Source organism: Neomonachus schauinslandi, chromosome 7, assembly GCF_002201575.2.
Source record: "Neomonachus schauinslandi chromosome 7, ASM220157v2, whole genome shotgun sequence".
NCBI classification, from domain to species: domain Eukaryota; kingdom Metazoa; phylum Chordata; class Mammalia; order Carnivora; family Phocidae; genus Neomonachus; species Neomonachus schauinslandi.
In genome coordinates, this window is record NC_058409.1 from 31,284,891 (window position 1) to 31,303,566 (window position 18,676).

At 49.4% G+C, this 18,676-nt stretch overlaps 3 protein-coding genes across 3 annotated transcripts; 2 read left to right on the top strand and 1 right to left on the bottom strand.

The window, feature by feature from the left end:
• The first annotated feature begins 3 nt into the window (after positions 1–3).
• SLC35A4 (solute carrier family 35 member A4) lies at positions 4–2,478 on the top strand. The gene is made up of 3 exons (XM_021702022.2): positions 4–374; positions 1,565–1,663; positions 2,280–2,478. The coding sequence occupies exons 1-3, from the start codon at positions 360–362 to the stop codon at positions 2,475–2,477; spliced, it is 312 nt and encodes a 103-aa protein (XP_021557697.1). The 5' UTR covers positions 4–359; the 3' UTR covers position 2,478.
• Positions 2,479–2,887: 409 nt separating this feature from the next.
• On the top strand, positions 2,888–4,827 carry LOC110591119 (probable UDP-sugar transporter protein SLC35A4). The gene has a single exon (XM_021702021.2). The coding sequence runs from the start codon at positions 2,905–2,907 to the stop codon at positions 3,877–3,879; it is 975 nt and encodes a 324-aa protein (XP_021557696.1). The 5' UTR covers positions 2,888–2,904; the 3' UTR covers positions 3,880–4,827.
• A 977-nt stretch (positions 4,828–5,804) lies between these two features.
• On the bottom strand, positions 5,805–18,056 carry LOC110591219. Its single transcript, XM_021702098.1, has 12 exons — positions 17,921–18,056; positions 17,585–17,670; positions 17,198–17,317; positions 16,564–16,641; positions 16,206–16,288; positions 15,621–15,707; positions 10,812–10,945; positions 9,302–9,510; positions 9,146–9,229; positions 7,015–7,170; positions 6,045–6,203; positions 5,805–5,966 (listed from the first exon to the last, which is right to left on the bottom strand). The coding sequence occupies exons 1-12, from the start codon at positions 18,054–18,056 to the stop codon at positions 5,805–5,807; spliced, it is 1,494 nt and encodes a 497-aa protein (XP_021557773.1).
• Between the last annotated feature and the right edge of the window lie 620 nt (positions 18,057–18,676).

Here is an 18,676-nt window from a genome sequence, read left to right on the forward strand (position 1 = left end):
CGTGGCTCCGGGAAAAGCGCACCGACCGACGCCAACGCCCCCGCTGACATCACGGCGCAACTCTGAGCTCATCGAGGGGCGGACGTCCAGCCAGACGAACGTGCGCAGTGCGCACATGCGCACGAGTGAGCTCATCACGTCCAGGTCGTGAGCGCGCGCGGACACGCAGCTTGTGTCGCGCCGGAGGCGTCACGTGGGAGTACCTGAGAGAAGGAGACTACCCGGGCTCCGCCGTCGGGAGAGCACCTCCACCCTTTCCAAAAATGCCCCGGAAGTGCCTTCGCCCTCGGTAAAGATGGCCGTAGCACTTAGCATGAAGGAGGCGGGGCTGCGCCTGCGCAATAAGCTCGGCGGGGAAGATGGCGGATGACAAGGTGAGTGAATGTGGGGGTTATCTGCAGTGCGGGGTGGTCTTCACACCGTTTTAGTCCTTGGGAGAGGCGATACTTGGAGCCTCTCTTGAGTAGGGGTGCCCTTTATGGGGTTTTTACTTTTGTCGGGTTTATACTCTTGTCGACTGCCTCAACACTGGGGAGTGGAGTAGCGGAGCACTACACGAGGCAAGCTGAGCCGGGCATCTCCCAGGTGTCCTCTCCCGGGACCCTCACGATCCTTAATTACTGGCACACACTCAGACACACTCACACTGACATACTCCTCACTCTTGCATTCCCTAGCCCCCCGAAATTTCCCTCCTGGAAACACGATGTTTCCAAGCCACACGGACACGGACATTCTCAAACTCTTCTTGCGCGCACACTTAATTTTATACTTCGAGGTGATCAGAGCCACTTAGTTCATTTACCCACACTCCTGCAGACAGCCACCCCACGCCCACCGCAGCTAGCGCATCCAGTCACACATTCAGTTTGGGAAGCCCAGGCAGAAATCAGGTTTACCCCAGAGCGTCCAGGGAAGTGCCTCAGGCCATTATTCACCATCGGTCTTAAGTTTAGCACCATCCGCACATTTACTAAGTACTTAACAGTTTTTGTGTTAGGCTTGGGGACCCAGTAGGCAAGACTGACTGGTTGCCACTTTCATGTAGCTTAATAGTCGAGTCGGTCAGCCTGATAAATCCAACTGAAGGTGTCCTAGCTGTTCCTTTTGCCTCCCTACACACTGCTTGCTATATAAAATTCTGTAAGGGTTGTCACAGATGCAGATCCCATCTGTCACCCCCTCCATGACCCCCGTGTGAATTCACTTTTTTTTTTCAATATTTATTTATTTGACAGAGAGAGACATAGCTAGATAGGGAATACAAGCAGGGGGAGTGAGAGAGGGAGAAGCAGGCTTCCCGCTGAGCAGGGAGCCCGATGCAGGGCTCGATCCCAGGACCCTGGGATCATGACCTGAGCCGAAGGCAGACACTTAACGATTGAGCCACCCAGGCTCCCCTGTGAATTCACTTTTGAATGTCTTTTTTTTCGTTACCACCATCATCGCGGGAAGTTTTTATAAGAGATTTCTCATGCTCACACCCCCCCCCCACCCAGCCTCTGATAGACCTGAGCAGAGAATAGGGCTGCGTTAACCTGCTGGAGCCGGCTTCTTGTTCTAGGATTCTCTGCCCAAGCTTAAGGACCTGGCATTTCTCAAGAACCAGCTGGAACGCCTGCAGCAGCGTGTGGAAGACGAAGTCAGCAGTGGTGTGAGCCAGGTAAAGTTGCACCTGCCTACCACTCCCCCCCACAACCCACCATTGGACTGCATTGACCTATACACTTTTGAATGGGTAATAGAGATTTATTCAGCAAATGGTTATTGAGGGCCAGTTCTCTGTGACCCCCAAGGAAAGTTTCCCTAAGAAAACGACACTTGAACTGGCATCTTAAATAGAAGTTAACTAGGTAAAGAGGAGAGAAGAGAACATTTCAGGCAGATGGAACAACATATGCAAAGCTCTCATGGTTGGAAGTAGCATGATGAATATGGGGAGTGACAATAATTTAGTTTGGCTACAGTAATGGGGAGCGTGGTAGGAAGTGATGCTGGAAAAGCCGGCAGGGGTCAGATTCCTCAGGGACATCTCTGTAGCTTTGTGGTCGTAGGGTTCTGTGGTTGGAGTCTTCTAACCACAGGGTTCTGAGATTGTGTGATCAGGACTTCTAGGTTCTTTTTCTGCCTCTAGAACCTTGAGAGAATCTTTGGAAAGAATACTGCAGCTTTTTAGAGTAAGGAGGAGCAGGTGGTGGGATGCTCTAGGGTGAGCTTGAGTAGATCCTGGATAGAGAAGGGAGACCTGGCTGAGTTTTCTCCTTCATTTTGCTCCACAGGATGGCTCGCTCATGTCCTCCCCATTCCTCAAGGGCTTCTTAGCCGGCTATGTGGTGGCCAAACTGAGGGCATCAGCAGTATTGGGCTTTGCTGTGGGTACCTGCACTGGCATCTACGCAGCTCAGGCATATGCCGTGCCCAATGTGGAGAAGACACTGAGGGACTATCTTCGGTCATTGCGAAAGGGGCCTGACTAGCTCTGGATCCCATGGGGGAGGAAGGATGAACACCTCGGGCCTGCAGGGAGAGGCCTTTCAGCCACAGACACCATATTTGGCTTCCCCACCTATCACCCTCTTGCTATCTCCAACTTGCCCACAGCCTTCATCCTTGCTTTCCTTCCTGCAGAGGGTAAACAGTGGCTTATCAGCCAGCAGTTGGGATGCCCCTCCTTAACCCCATGGGACTGGCCCCGAGACTGTGGCTTCTAGGGCCACCAGCCCCTTCGTCTTCCAGCCCTGACTGTGGAGTTTGCAGCTGACTCTGATTCTCAGTATTCTCTCTAGCGATGTACCACGGCTCCTCCGTCCTGCGAGCTGGCTCCATACTGATGTTCCCCAAACTTGTTACAATTCCTGCTGCCTCCTTGCTAGCTACACAGGCCACCCGGGGGCTGGTTTGGGCATGAGTGTAGAGGACGGGGGTACGCCAGGCCTGGGCCGTCCCAGGCAGGCCCGCTGGACCCTGATGCTGCTCCTGTCCACCGCCGTGTATGGCGCCCATGCCCCATTGCTGGCACTGTGCCATGTGAACGGCAGAGTGCCCTTCCGGCCCTCCTCGGCCGTGCTGCTGACCGAGCTGACCAAACTACTGCTGTGCGCCTTCTCCCTCTTGGTGGGCTGGCAAGCATGGCCCCGGGGGGCCCCACCATGGCGCCAGGCTGCCCCCTTTGCGCTATCAGCCCTACTCTACGGAGCTAACAACAACCTGGTGATCTATCTTCAACGTTACATGGACCCCAGCACCTACCAGGTGCTGAGCAATCTCAAGATTGGAAGCACGGCCCTGTTCTACTGCCTCTGTCTCCAACACCGCCTCTCTGCACGCCAGGGCTTAGCACTGCTGCTGCTGATGGCAGCGGGGGCCTGCTATGCAGCTGGGGGCCTCCAGGACCCTGGGAACACCCTTCCTGGACCCCCTTCAGCAGCTGCTGCTGGCCCCATGCCCCTGCATATCACTCCACTGGGACTGCTGCTTCTCATCTTGTACTGCCTCATCTCGGGCCTGTCGTCCGTGTACACAGAACTGCTTATGAAGCGACAGAGGCTGCCCCTAGCACTTCAGAACCTCTTCCTCTATACTTTCGGTGTGCTCCTGAATCTAGGTCTGCATGCAGGTGGCGGCCCTGGCCCCGGCCTCCTGGAGGGTTTCTCCGGATGGGCAGCGCTTGTGGTGCTGAGCCAGGCACTAAATGGACTGCTCATGTCAGCCGTCATGAAGCACGGCAGCAGCATCACACGCCTGTTTGTTGTGTCCTGCTCACTGGTGGTCAATGCCGTGCTCTCGGCAGCCCTGCTACGGTTGCAGCTCACTGCTGCCTTCTTCCTGGCCACGCTGCTCATTGGTCTGGCTGTGCGCCTGTATTATGGCAGCCGCTAGCCCCTGACCACCTCCACCCAGACTCCTGACCCTGTGGATTGGGTACCACCATGAGAGCCACCTCCCAGGCCTCCGGACCCTTCCTCAGCCGCCAGCCCTGTAACAAGTGCCTTGTGACAAAAGGGGTGGTGAGAGCAGCTAGGTTAGTCTCTGGAGGTGGGTGAATGAAGGGTTACCCCAGGAGACTTGAAGACTGGGTTTGATTAAAGAAACTTAACTTCCCAGAAGTCCATCCACACTAAGGAATTGGGGAAGCATCAATACCTAGGCCTTAGAAATGACCCCACCCCCAATGGAGGGGGCTCCCTGCCTCATCCTGCATGAATGCAGTTGTTTCAAGTGGGGTATGGGCACCAGTTGGCTTTTCCTTGCCTCCTGTGGTCACCCCAGCAGACCCATTGCCCCCAGGCCTGGTGCGGGCTACTCCAGCCCAGCTTTGGTACATGACTCCCCCATTAGAGACATTCAGCCCTCACTGTAATGCAGGAAAGCCCGATTGCCACAGCTTTTATATCGATCACCCAGGCCACTCTTCCAAGCTCCCCCAGCTCCAGCAGCACCTGGAGACAGTGCCCCATGCTCCCTCCACAGTGCTGCTTTCCACACCCATCCAGCCTTTGTTCTGGAAACCCCAGAGAGGGCTGGAGCTTGACTCATCTCAGGGAATGTTGCCCCTGGGCCCTGGCTTAAGGCTACACTCCTGACCTCTCTGCTCACCCCAAGGGCCCTCTCCAAGCCCACTGCCCCCTCTACAGTTCCTAGGAGGTACCATTCTTCTCACCCTGGGTCCTGCCCCTGCCTAGCAGTGTCCCAGCTCTCAACAGTTTAGGGAAGCTCTACACAGAGTGACCTGGAACCAGGCACAGGGAAATTTGGTGTAGCTCAATCAGTGTCTCTATGTAAGCAATAAAGTCTTAATAAAGTGTTCTGGGGTGCAGGTGGTTCCTGCAATTGGCTATGGTAGCCCTGTGTCTTCCGTGTTGCGTATCTTCACTCAAACATAATTTTGTACCCCCTAGTGCCCTGAATGTCTTAATGCTAGAGTAACTTACAGACTAGGAGGAAAGACTCTTTTCTCCTAGTTGTTGCCAGGAGCATTATTTCCTTTAGGGCTCCAGGGAATGGAGACTGTTCTCCGTCGTAGAACTCTCCAGATTTCTCTGAAGCACAAACTTGGGCGCTGTGGGGAATTTGGAGGGATTCTTGGGAATAGAAGGTACTGGGCCTGGCAGGACAAACTAGATTTTAGGCTAGAGAACTCATGGGTTCAGTATGGTTTTGATTCTCATTTCCTCTGGTTCCCTCATTGATATTTCTTCCTGTCATCTCTCCTCATGGCCAGAGGAACATGAGGCCCTGCTCCCATGGGAGAATACCTAGTAAACTTAAAAAAATTTTTAAAAGAAAAAAAAAGTGAGACCTATTGGAGAATCTTAGGAAGTAGGGTAGGGTTATGGGAATCTTTTTTTCTTTCTTCTTGTTCTTTAATAAGCTCTCTAAATGATTCCAATGCACACTGCATCTTGTGAACCGCTACGTGCAGTGTAGAACTATGGCCAACCAGGCTTGAATTTGAATTCTGGCTCTGTCACTTATTAGCTGACTGTCCTTAGGCAGTTACTTAACCTCTCCAAGCTTTAGTTGCCTTACCTCTGAAATGGGGGTCAAATGGCACCTATCACTATATAGGGTAGTGGGAGAGGCTAAAATGAAGTTGCGGATATTAGGCGCTTAACAGGGACTGACAGTGAGACCTGGTTTAGTAGTAGTGTTAATTATCCATAATGAAGGTTAGCTTGGTTATTGAGTCCCATCTCCCTCTCCTTTCTAGGCCCCTTAAGAATGAAGAGAAAGGAAGCCACCCTTGCAGGATTACCGATCAGATTTCTCCCCAGGGCAGCAATCTGGCAATGACTGGCTTCAGCCTACTCTACTCCCTGCCGAAGCTGCTGGTTCTGGGCTTGGAGCTCCTGGTTCTGCGTGGCCAGGTCGATGTTGTCTTGCAGGACACCAGCCAGCAGGCTTTGATGGTGATGCTCTGTGGTCATGGCCTGCTCCTCCCACAGCCTTCGCCAGGCTCGGAATACCTGTGCCCAGATTCAGAGATGGCTGTCAGTCAGTCAGCCTTGGAACCATTTCAGGGCCTGCCTTCTGACCTCACTGACCTGCAGCATATGGCGTGTCTGAGCTCGGGCAGCCTGCACGTGCAGGTCATAGAGGGCTGCGAGGTCCCGCTCCGCAGTGTCCTGCTCTGCCTGAAGGGCCTCCAGCTGGAGCCTCAGCACCGTCTGCTCCTGGGGCCATCTCTGCCTCTTCTTGGAGGCCTTCAGTGATAATACGTAGTCTTTGTTCGGTGCCACCTGTGTTCCAGGCTCTGTTCTAAACACTTCATGTGTGTTATTTCAGTTTATCAAATGAAAACCATATGAGGTAGTTGCCATTTTAGTTTTCCAAATCTGGTAGACAGATTTGGAAACTGTGGGTCAGAGAAGTGACCTAACCTTGCCAAATTCACATGGCTAGTGAGGGGCAGAACTGAGATGACACATGCCTTTCAGTGGTTCACTGTCATTCTTAGGGTAAAGTCCAAATCAGAGGCATGGCACACACTGGTCTCTCTAGCCTCTCCTCTGACCTGCACCTGCCAGGGCCCACCAGATGGACAATTTGCAATACCCAGACTACTTTGCCACTGCTTCCCTCTGGACTTTTGCTCATACAGTATTGTCCTCAGAACATATCCCCACAACCCCCATGGACACAAGTTTTGTTTTCTTAATTTGTTCAAACGAGTTGTATGTACTCTGCCTCTATGTGATAAGTACAGACTGCCCAAGCAGAGCTCAGTCCCGTGAATTCCTTTGGCTGATTTGGTTTTTTGTCTCAGCTAAATGCCATCGTCTGTGATCCACTCCAGCCTGGGTCCGGCACACCTCTCTGTTCCCACAAGCCCTTAGCTCCCTGCATCACAGCACTTTAGCCCTGAAAATGGCTTCATCTGTCCCCCACAAAGCTGTGAGGACCAGGAGAGAGGGTATGGCCCACTCTGTTGTGACTGAGGCTGGATCCCAGCGCCCAGCACAGTGCCTGGACCAATTAGAAGAAGCCTCAGGTCCCCTACTTGACCCTACTTACCTCCTCTCCAGCCACCAGGCCTTTGACCTGGTCACCTGCCACCTCCTCCTCCTGTTCCAAATACTTCAGTTCCTCTTGGATCCATATTTGGTGCTGTTCGTGCAGTCTTTTCCTCCGTGCCTGGGCCAAGAAGAACTGCAGGGCCACATCTGGGACCTGCCAGGGCTAGGTGGCATTAGTCTAGGCTCAGCCAGAAGCCCATGTGTGTTCATAGCCTTGGGACTCAGGGTCCAACTTTCAACAGAACCCCACTACCAGAGCTGCTCCTAGAACGCATCCAGGACCTAACTGGCCTATAAGAGCCAGGAGCCTGGACAGAGACTTGGAGGTCATAGGGAGAAAGGAGAGGTATTGGCTCTGCTAATAGCTGCCATGGAGGCCTGAAGGATCCTATACCCCTAATGTGACCCAGTAGCAAAATAGCCTTCCCGTGCCCCTCCCTTAGGAATCACATAGGCTTTTGGGTCTTCTTTTTGCCAGAAGCTCCATATTTCTCCCTGATGTTGGGGCAAGGAAGCAGTAGACATATTAACTGGGCTCTGCAACTCCACTCCCCCAACATCTTCCGCTGTTCTGGGGCACATGAGGTATTACCTGTTCCTCAGAGTCCCTAAGAGGATGATTTTGGTGGAGCCCAGTTCCTAGAGATGCTGTTATTCCTACCACTGGAAGAAAACGCAGTTAAGCCCAGTAAAGGTGGAGAAGATACCCAGCTCCACCCCAAGCCCCAAACCCACCTTCGGGCTCTACCTGGAAGCCTGGGCCGTGGCTTGCTGTTGAATCTATCAGCTGCAAGAATATAGTAGGAGTGAGAATTCCATACCCTTCCTCCCAGGATAGTGTGAGCTGAGCTCAGGGCTTTAAGATCAGGCAGATCGGGGTCCCAGCCCCTCCTCTCCTCAGCTGTGTGACGTCAGGCAGGTGACTAGTCTTTTGAATCCATGTAAAATAGAGCTGATGAAAGTTGTAGAGAGCATGAAATAAGATAAGGCACCCTGGGGCACCTGGGTGGCTCAGTCGTTAAGCGTCTGCCTTCGGCTCAGGTCATGATCCCAGAGTCCTGGGATCGAGTCCCACATTGGGCTCCCTGCTCAGCGGGAAGCCTGCTTCTCCCTCTCCCACTCCCCCTGCCTGTGTTCCTGCTCTCGCTATCTCTCTCTCTGTCAAATAAATAAATAAAATCTTAAAAAAAAAAAAAAAGATAAGGCACCCAAAGCACAAGTGGCAGGCACCTCTCAATAACTGGGAGCTTGCATGCCTAATTCCCAGAACTCAGGGCTGTAAAAACAAGTCAGTAATTACAAAAAGGGAAGGACCAGGAGGCGGACAGGAGCAGCGTTCCAGCCACACTGTGGCAAATCCTGGAAGACAGTGCCCCCTTCTGCACAGGAGAGGCCATGCATTCTAAACGGATGCAAAAGTACCATATTGAGTCTAAAGACTAGGATATGTTTGCCCCTCTGCTACCTTTGATTATATCAGTGACCCTGAGATACTCAGATCCCTTCTCTGAGCCTCAGTTTGCTCACCTGAAAAATGTAAGCAATGTTGTCTTCTCTGCTTAAAAAAATTCTATGGTTTCCCCTTCAAGATGAAGTCCAAACATCTCAATAAATTTACAAAGCCCTTTATGACCTGGCCCCTACTTCACTCTTTAATCCTTCTCTCTTGACTCTTCCTCAAGCTATTCTCCAGCAAAATGAGCTGCTTGCAGTCACCCAAAGAGATCAAGCTCTTACTTATTTCTGAGACTTTGTCTGTTATCTTCCGTGCCTGGAATGTTCTTCACTCATTTTTCCTGGCCACCTCCTTCAGGAATCAACTTCCATGAAACGTTCACTCCTTCTCTTGCCAAGACTAACTTAGACGCCCCATAGAACCCTGTGTTGATAAGGCCTTCAGAGCACTGATCATGGTGTTATAATAGTTTCTTTCCAGAAATTATAAACTCCATGAGGACAGGGATTTCCCAGGGTCTACATAGCACTGTGCCTAACACATAGTGAGAAGTCAATAAATGTCTGGGAATCAATAAATTAGTGAATCAAGGAAGGGCCTCCTCATAGTGCTCTCTAAACAGGAGAAGGCGGACATCAATGGGGCTCCTAAGAGGTTGAACAAGAAGACCTACCTGTAGTTCTGGAAGCCCCACAGCCTCAGCTTTTACCCTTTTGAGCATCCGGTTTCCTGGGCGCCGGCTCCAGGCTTTTACCACCTATGGAGAGAGGGTTCAGGGTAGGCTCCAGCCGTTGCTCTCTCAGGCACCCCCAGGCCTCACCTTGCTTACCTGCAATTCTCGCAATGCCCTGCCCAACTGGCTGAGCCCACTGTCTGTCAGGTTGTCTCCAAGGAGGCCTGAACGCAGGCTCTTCAGGCCAGCCTGGCGGGCCCGGGCCTCTGCTACGGCATCCCACAGGGTGGGCCTCACCTGTTTCACTTGCATCCTCCTTTCCTCGGCCCCCAACAGAGCAGCCCAGAGCAAGCTTGGGGAGCCACCTAGTGAGGGGAGATTCAGAGTGAATCACTCCTTCTGGATTCCAAAGCACACTGCCTATAATACTTGTAATTTTTATTAATAGCACTATTTATAAAAATAGCTAATACCTATCACGTGTTTACATGTGCTTGATGGCACTGTGCCAAGGCTTTTTTTTTTTTTTTTTTAGATTTTATTTATTTGCGAGAGAGAGAATGAGAGACAGAGAGCACGAGAGGGAGGAGGGTCAGAGGGAGAAGCAGACTCCCTGCTGAGCAGGGAGCCCGATGCGGGACTCGATCCCGGGACTCCAGGATCATGACCTGAGCCAAAGGCAGTGGCTTAACCGACTGAGCCACCCAGGCGCCCTGCCAAGGCTTTTCATGGATTCTCTTTTTTTATCCACATAACACTCCAATGGGGCAGCAACTCTAATTTGTCTTACCCCCATATTTCCCAGGTGAAGCAAAATGAAGCTCAGAGAAGTCAAGCAACTTCCTGGTGAGTAGCAGAGCTGACTTAAGTCCAGTTTTGTCTGACATTAAGGCCTGGGCCCTTAATCATGATACCAAACTGGCCAGTGGATAAACACACTTTTATCCTTCACTGCTTTATCCTTGAGGGCATGAACTGCCCTATTTTGTCCTCCTCACTCCACAGGGCCTGGCACAGTGAGTGGTCTGGGAGCATATTAGCCAAATTAATGTGTGTTCATTAGTTTTGGAGACAGAGAACCAAGCTTTTTATTATTATTATTATTATTATTATTATTATTATTATTATTATAGAAAATTTCAAACATATACAAAGTACAGGAAACCCATCTATTTATCACCCAGCTTCAATAATTATCAACTCTTGACCATTCTTGTTTGATCTATACCCTCCACTTGAACTCCCCCACGTCTCTGACATCATACCATTTCACAGAGGCCTGATTTTTAATAAGTGTGTGAAAACAGGCAAGTTCTTTCCCTCCTTTGATCCTCCCTTTCCTCATTTATAAATTAGGCTTCCCTCTCTTTCCTCATCTAACTTAGATGTGTCTCATGGGCTTGTGGTAAGAATAAAAGGCATTAGTGTAAAAATGCTTGGTAAACTGTTGAAAGTCTCTGAAGGGTGAGGGGTTGCTTTTCTATTGGCCCTGCCTCTCCAGACTTTGGCAATCTAGCCAACCTGGGACCTTTCTGAATCCTGGCTCTCCCAGAGGGTTAGGCTTTCTCTGGACTGCGGTTGGGGCTGCAGCTGATTTGGTAAGAGGGTGGGTCAGGCATAAGTCAGATCGCAGAGCTTCCGCCAAGACCCCCCCGCCCCAGGCCACCTTGAGGGTCCAGGCTAAGAAGAAGGCCACTGTAGTTGTTTCCTTCCAGGAGCCGTGAGACAATCCAGGGCAGAGAACCCTCCACCTGCTCACCAATAACCTTACCAGCCAACACCTGCAGCAGGGGGCAATCTCTACCAGAAGGAGGGAGGAAGAAAGGAAATGTCCACTGGTGGGTGGGGAAAGAAACTGGCCCAAATCACACTCTGATGGGAAGGTTGACTATTTCCAGTAACTTTTGTGCACCACCAGGCAGATTTGCAACCTTGCATAGATCTTTATTTTATTTTATTATTTTTAAAATTACACAATGTATTCTCATAATACAAAATTTAATTCATCTATCTGATAAGGGACTTGTATCCAGAATATTTAAAGAACTCTTACCCTCAATAATAAAAGACTAATCACCCAGTTTAATATGGCAAAGCAAGGTGACATCCACAAAAATGGCAGAGGAGGGAACTCTGGGAGTCTGTCTATTGCCAGAAACATCTGGCAAAAATGGTCAGAATCAACCTTCCTGGAATTCTGGGGGATAGTCAAAGGTTTACAGCAACCAAGTGAATGCTTCACTGGGAGAAAGCCAACTTAAATATGTTGAGATCTTTGTGGTGTTTTTATTTTATTTTATTTTATTTATTTATTTATTTGAGAGAGAGAGAATGAGAGAGAGAGAGAGCGCACACATGAGAGGGGGGAGGGTCAGAGGGAGAAGCAGACCCCCTGCCGAGCAGGGAGCCCGATGCGGGACTCGATCCCAGGACTCCAGGATCACGACCTGAGCTGAAGGCAGTCGCTTAACCAACTGAGCCACCCAGGCGTCCCAATCTTTGTGGTATTTTAACTTACTCCAGCCCCAACCTCCTCCCCAGCACAGAGGTGGTCTTGAAGACAAGAGCCCACATTTCTGGTGGGGATACTTGGCTCTGGAGGGACCTGAGCAGATCTTGTTCCCAAAGAATTGTGTTTGTTGTTTTGACTATCTAGGGTTTCCCCCAAAGGACTAACAAAAAGGGCTTCCCTTTGTTTCACTTACCTTGGAACTCTCTCAGGGCAGAACAGCTATGCTAGAGGACAGTCCCTCAAAACATTGCAAGATGAAAGAACGAGCAAAAATAACAGTTGAAGCAAGGGACGCCTGGGTGGCTCAGTTGGTTAAGCGACTGCCTTCGGCTCAGGTCATGATCCTGGAGTCCCGGGATCGAGTCCCACATCGGGCTCTCAGCTCAGCAGGGAGTCTGCTTCTCCCTCTGACCCTCCTCCCTCTCATGCTCTCTCTATCTCATTCTCTCTCTCAAATAAATAAATAAAATCTTAAAAAAAAAATAACAGTTGAAGCAAACAACAAATGCATGGAAAGACTGGGAGGAAAAGTTGGGAAGTGAGATTTGGGGGGAATAAGGAAAATTCCCCCACACATTAGAGAACCTAGAAAGCCACACACATGCCCAGGGAAGGATGCATGCTGAGAAAACACCTGAGAAGATCATAAGTTTTCATTTCTGCATGATTTTTCAGCTCAGTGCAAGCAGGAAATGAGGCTAAGGCAGAGCTGTAAATGGACTGGCTAAGCACAGAAGGACCGACCCAACATAGAGCCAATCTACGGAATGCTGGAGATTTTTTTTCTTTTTTCTTTTCTTTCTCTTTTCTTCCTTTAGAAAAAAAAAGGGGGGGGTTGGCCCCAGCAGTTTAAGTAATTCAATGTCAGGTCACTAGCTAACCACCAAGATAATGGAGACTTCAGTGACCACAAAGAAAACAGTTTTTGCAAAAATTTTTTGAAACAGTAACTAAACAAGCAGATAGCTGTAGCCCACAACAAGCAACAATGCCAACCTAGAGAGGATGGAGAATTTGGTTTTCAGAGTTATCACATTATCATACCAAAAATGTCAGAGCATTAAGGAAAAGAAATGGAGACTTAAGAGACCAGCACAATAAATAATATAATCTTTATAAAAATAAAAATTCTTAAATTGGTCAGTTTCCAATCATAAAGATATCAAGCATGCAAATAAACAAGAACGTATGGCCCACAGGAGAAAAAAAATTTAACAGAAACTTCCCTAAGCAAGTACAGACATTGGATTCACTACACAAAGACTTTAATTCAACTATCTTAAATATGCTCAGAAAACTAAAAGAAATCAAGAAAATGATGCCTCAATGAATAGAAAATATCTATAGAAGCATAGAAATTATAAAAAGGAACCAAGTAGGGGTGCCTGGGTGGCTCAGTCATTAAGCGCCTGCCTTCGGCTCAGGTCATGATCCCAGGGTCCTGCGAACGAGCCCCGCATCAGGCTCCCTGCTCAGCGGGAAGCCTGCTTCTCCCTCTCCCACTCCCCCTGCTTGTGTTCCCTCTCTCGCTATATCTCTCTGTGTCAAATAAATAAAATCTTAAAAAAAAAAAAAAGGAACCAAGTAGAGGGGCACCTGGCTGGCTCAGTTGGTGTAGCATGAGGCTCTTGATCTCAGGGTCATGAGTTCAAGCCCCATGGCAGGTGTAAAGCTTACTTAAAATAGAATAAAATAAAATAAAATAGGAACCAAGTAGAAATTCCAGAGCTGAAAAGTACAGTAACTGAATTCATAAATTCCCGAGAGGGCAGATTTGAGCAGGCACAAGAAAGAACCTCAGCAAAGTTGAAAATAAGTCAAATAGAATTATGCAGTCCGAGGAGCAGAAAGAAAAAAGAATGAAGGAAAATGAGCCTAAGGGACAGGTGGATGCATCAGGTGTATAAACATACGCAGAATGGGAATCTCAGAGGGAAAAGAGAGAGAAAAGGGGGCAGAAAGATTATTTGAAGAAATAATACTCAAAAATTCCCCCAAATTATATGAAAGACATTAATCTATACATCCAAGAAGCTCAACAAATTCCAAGAAGGATAAGCTCAAAGACATCCATGCCAAGACACATTATAATCAAACTGTCAAAAGCTAAAGAGAGAATCTTGAAAATAGCATAGGAGAAGCAACTTGTTATGTACAAGTGATACTTCATAAGATGAGTTTCTCATCAGAAATTATGGAGGCCAGGAGTGCCTGGGTGGCTCAGTCGGTTAAGCATCTGCCTTCAGCTCAGGTCATAATCCCAGGGTCCTGGGATAGAGCCCTGCATTGGGCTCCTTGCTCAGTAGGGAGCCTGCTTCTCCCTCTCCCTCTGCCTGCCACTCCCCCTGCTTGTGCTCTCTCTCTCTTGTTCACTCTTTCTCTCTTAAGTAAATAAATAAAATCTTAAAAAAAAAAAAAGAAATTATGGAGGCCAGAAGTCAGTGAGATGACATACTTAAAGTGCTGTAAGAAAAAGCCTGTCAAGAATGGGAGAAGATATTTGCAAATGACATATCAGATAAAGGGCTAGTATCAAAATCTACAAAGAACTTATCAAACTCATCACCCAAAAAACAAATAATCCAATCAAGAAATGGGCAGAAGGCATGAACAGACACTTCTGCAAAGAAGACATCCAAATGGTCAACAGACACTGAAAAAGTGTTCAACATCACTTGGCATCAGGGAAATACAAATCAAAACCTCAGTGAGATACCACCTCACACCAGTCAGAATGGCTAAAATTAACAAGTCAGGAAATGACAGATGTTGGTGAGGATGCAGAGAAAGGGGAACCCTCCTACACTGTTGGTGGGAGTGCAAGCTGGCGCAGCCACTCTGGAAAACAGTAAGGAGGTTCCTCAAAAAGTTGAAAATAGAGCTACCCACGACCCAGCAATTGCACTACTGGGTATTTACCCCAAAGATACAAATGTAGTGATCTGATGGGGCACCTGCACCCCAATGTGTATAGCAGCAATGTCCACAATAGCCAAACTATGGAAAGAGCCAAGATGTCCATCAACAGATGAATGGATAAAGAAGATGTGATGTATGTATGTATGTATATATATACACAATGAAATATTATGCAGCCATCAAAAAACGAAATCTTGCCATTTGCAATGACATGGATGGAACTAGAGGGTATTATGCTGAGCAAAATAAGTCAATCAGAGAAAGACAAGGATCATATGATCTCACTGATATGAGGAATTTGAGAAACAAGACAGAGGATCATAGGGGAAGGGAGGGAAAAATGAAACCAGATGAAACCAGAGAGGGAGACAAACCATAAGAGACTCTTAATCTCAGGAAATAAACTGAGGGTTTCTGGGGTGGAGGGGGGTGGGAGGGATGGAGTGGCTGGGTGATGGACATTGGGGAGGGTATGTGCTATGGTGAGCGCTGTGAATTGTGTAAAACTGATGAATCACAGACTGTACCCCTGAAACAAATAATATACTGTATGTTAATAAAAGAAAAAAAAAAGAAAAGAAAAAGCCTGTCAACTAAGAATTCTATATCTGGGAAAATTATCCTTTAAGAATGTGGGAGAAATTAAGGTATTCCTAGATTAGTAAAAGCTGATGGAATTCATTGTGAATAGACCTGCCTTATAAGAAATGCTAAAGGAAAGAGTCATTTACCATGTCAGAGGTGAGGAAAGGAGACTCTGGGGCTGGCCTGGGTCTCTGCATCCATATTTCAGAACCCCACCCCCAACCGCCACTCCCCAAAGCAGTCAGAAGACTCCATCAGACTTACAGGGCTCTGGGGAGCTGCAGGATCCTCAAGGCCCCTCGCCACATGCCCTGGATCCCAGGCTCCTCAGAAGGATCAGGCCCTGGGCAGGACATGGTGACAGTGAGCAGAGAGCAGGCCCTGTGGAGGAGAGGGTAAGATCAGGCCAAACACCTAAGGGATGGGGGTGGGAGGTGACAGGTGCCCTCCCATCCTCACCTGCCTTCATCCCCTGCAGCCTGCAAGTACAGCTCCAAGGCAGCTCTTGAGTCAGACACCTCCACCTCACTGGCATTTTCCACCACCCTGGAAGAAGGGGAGGCTGAGCTCAACTCTCAAGGGTTGAGCACCAGGGTTCTGCCCAGCCCCCCAGAATCTCTTCATGGGGAGTCCATTCGCGATCCCAAGAGCCTGTAAGAATCATCCCCAAGGTTCCAAGCTCAGTACATCCCCTAAAAGGCTCTCATCTTCATGATCTCTTTTTCCCTCCTGTCATCTGCCCAGTGAGGGAAATAAGCTAGCTGGGATTTCTCCCATTTTACAGATGGAGAAACTGAAGTTCTGCTCAGTGAGATGCTCAAATCTCCCAGGATGATAATGACTGAGTTGAAGAGGCATAGACGGGTAGGGTAAGAAGAGTGAGAGGGTTGGGGATATGGGATGCAGGGAAGAGGATGAGAGGGCGTGATAAGCATGACCCCAAGTGCATGGCAGTGGAGAGAAACCTCCAAGGGCTGGGTTTGGGGGTGTCAGCCCTGCTTTAAGACAAGCACCCTCAGATCCCATTGGGCCCTGGACACTCACAAGCCTAGGGGGGACACATCTAGCACTGACAGGTTCTCTGTCCCTGGAGAGAGCATGTCCCGAGTCCTCCCACTGGGGCTGAGCTGGAATCACGCAAGCACAACACCAGTTACAAATAGAGCCTTTCCCAGACTTCAGCTCACACGATCCTCCCATTGGGGCCCTGTGGGCCAACCAGGGCACCAAAATTCAGCCATTTGAGGCAGGAAAAAGGAGGCCTCAGAGAGGCAAGCCCACGCTGGTGAGCAGCTGAATGAGGCTGGGCTCAAGCTTTTCTGGCTGCTCATAAGCCTCAGGCATTTTCTGCAGCACTGCCAGGGCCTTGCCTCCCAGGTCTCCCCTCCCTGCAAGGTCTCACCTGCACCAGGCTAAGGGTAATAAGCACAGGATCAGGGTCCCCGTGGGGCAGAGCTTCCTCAAACAGCATCTGCAACAGCTAAAGTGGAGAAAGGGGTTCAGTAGGGATGCAGAAAGGATGAATCCGCACTTCAACATTTCCTGAGGGTGCAGTTATGCACCCAGTTCTGTGCTAGGGGCACAGTGTCCAGGACAGAAACAGCCCCGGCCCTCACGGTTCACAGAGAGCCAGTCAAATGAGTAGACATTTTCAGTGAGACCTGCTGTTTCCTATATGACATGTTTCTGAAGCTGCTATTTTGATTTGGGGGGCATTTTCATGAAGCCCTAAAAACAAAACTGTCAAGTTTATTATCAGTATTATGAAAAACTGTGAAGATTAGACTCCCTGGATATTTGATCTTTGCACACCACCCCTCCCTGACCTTTACCCCCATGGACCCCAGCCTCCAACCTTCCCCAGCCTCTTAATCACTGCCCAGATTGGTCCTGGCAAAACATTCTGTATGGACTGCAGTGCACTGTAGGAACCCCAAGGAGGGGAACCTAATCCAGCTAGGAAGGGGAAGGCAAGTTTCTCAAAGGTATCCGGGAGCCTTGTGAGACCTATGCCCGGTGGCTCCTCTAGGACTCACCTGAGGTACGAGCCGGGGTGTCTCTGCTTCCCGACCCCGAAGCAGTAGGGCTACACTGTACCCTTGGGCCACCAAGCCTAGTGTGGACTGGACTCGTGCTAGCAGCTCCTGCTCAGCCTCCTGCAGGGGACACAGAGACATCTCCTGATCTCAGGTGCCCTGACCCAGTCTGTCCGAGCAAAGGACTTGGGAAGCACTCAGCGCTCCAGGATCCAGGAGCCTGAGGGCTCCCATGCTCCTCCCATCTCCCTACAACCCCCCTACCTGAGCAGCATCAGAGCCCAGGACTCTGTCAAAGGTGATGCATTGTTCCTGTGGGGAGGGCTAGGCTCAGCATTGTCATTCCCATCTTCCCCAGCCCTCACCCACACCCCATCCCATTTTTACCTGAGTGTCTAGAGTGCCTGGCTGAAGCAGGCAGATGCTCTTGGGCCCCTCCAGAACGAGTGTGGGGCAACAGGTCTCCTCAGGGCCTAAGAAAGATGGGCTATATATCAACTCTCATGGGGGAAACTGCCAGGACCCCTAGGTCCTGCTCTCAACTTTGGCCTCAGTTTCCTAACCTAGAGTACTACGCACAGGATCAGAGCCCCTGAGAAGCAGAGCTTCCTCAAACAGCATCTGCAGCAGCTAAAGCCGTAAAATGACCTCCTCCTTCCCCTCTCCCAAGGGGGTCCCCCAGGCTGCACTCTCTCTAAGAATGAATGTGTAAGGACTTCTTACCTGATCCTCTGCCTCCCTCTACTTCTACTTCCACCACTACAGTCAGCCTGGCCGGGGGGTTGCCCGTGAGGGCTGGGGTCACTGAGCTGTCCCGGCCCAAACTAGCCCCTGTGCTTGCCGCCTCTCCACACGCCATGGCTTTCATGCCTCTCAGATTCCCCTCAATAATTCATCTCCCCGATCTGAGGGCTCTGGAGAGGGCCTCTAAATAACAACTTATCAAAGGAGGTGGCAGTCCCCTCTTTTCTTTCTTCTCTTTTCTTTCTTTCTCTTTCTTCTTTTCTTTCTTTCTTCCTTCCTTCCTTCCTTCCCTCCTTCCTTCCTTCCTTCCTTCCTTCCTTCCTTCCTTCCTTCCTTCCTTTCTTTCTTTCTTTCTTTCTTTCTTTCTTTCTTTCTTTCTTTCTTTCTTTCTTTCTTTCTTTCTTCTTTCTTCCTTCCTTTCAGTGAGTATAAGCGATAGAAGTTTATTAAGCAAGTATACAGAAAAAGCTCTCAGGAGTGAGGGTCCTGACAGGGTTAACCTCTTTCTTTTTCTTAAAATATTTTATTTATTTATTTAAGAGAGAGTGCGCGCGCAGGCACACAAGTAGGGAACGGGCAGAGGGAGAGGGACGAACAGACTCCCCACTGAGCAGGGAGCCCAGCCAGACCCCAAGATCATGACCTGAGCCAAAGTCAGACACTCAGGTGCCCCAACAGTCCCCTCTTTTCTGAGTCAGAACATTGCATTGGATTCTTTTTTCCTCTTTTGAAAAA

Coding starts and splice junctions, on each gene's coding strand:
- SLC35A4 (XM_021702022.2), top strand. Junction 1,664..2,279: donor TCAGCAGTGGTGTGAGCCAG/GTAAAGTTGCAC, acceptor TTTGCTCCACAG/GATGGCTCGCTCATGTCCTC.
- LOC110591119 (XM_021702021.2), top strand. CDS start 2,905: ATGAGTGTAGAGGACGGGGGTACGCCAGGCCTGGGCCGTCCCAGGCAG.
- LOC110591219 (XM_021702098.1), bottom strand. CDS start 18,056: ATGGCGTGTGGAGAGGCGGCAAGCACAGGGGCTAGTTTGGGCCGGGAC. Junction 16,289..16,563: donor TTACCCTTAGCCTGGTGCAG/GTGAGACCTTGC, acceptor GCGTGATTCCAG/CTCAGCCCCAGTGGGAGGAC. Junction 5,967..6,044: donor AGACACGCCATATGCTGCAG/GTCAGTGAGGTC, acceptor ATCTGGGCACAG/GTATTCCGAGCCTGGCGAAG.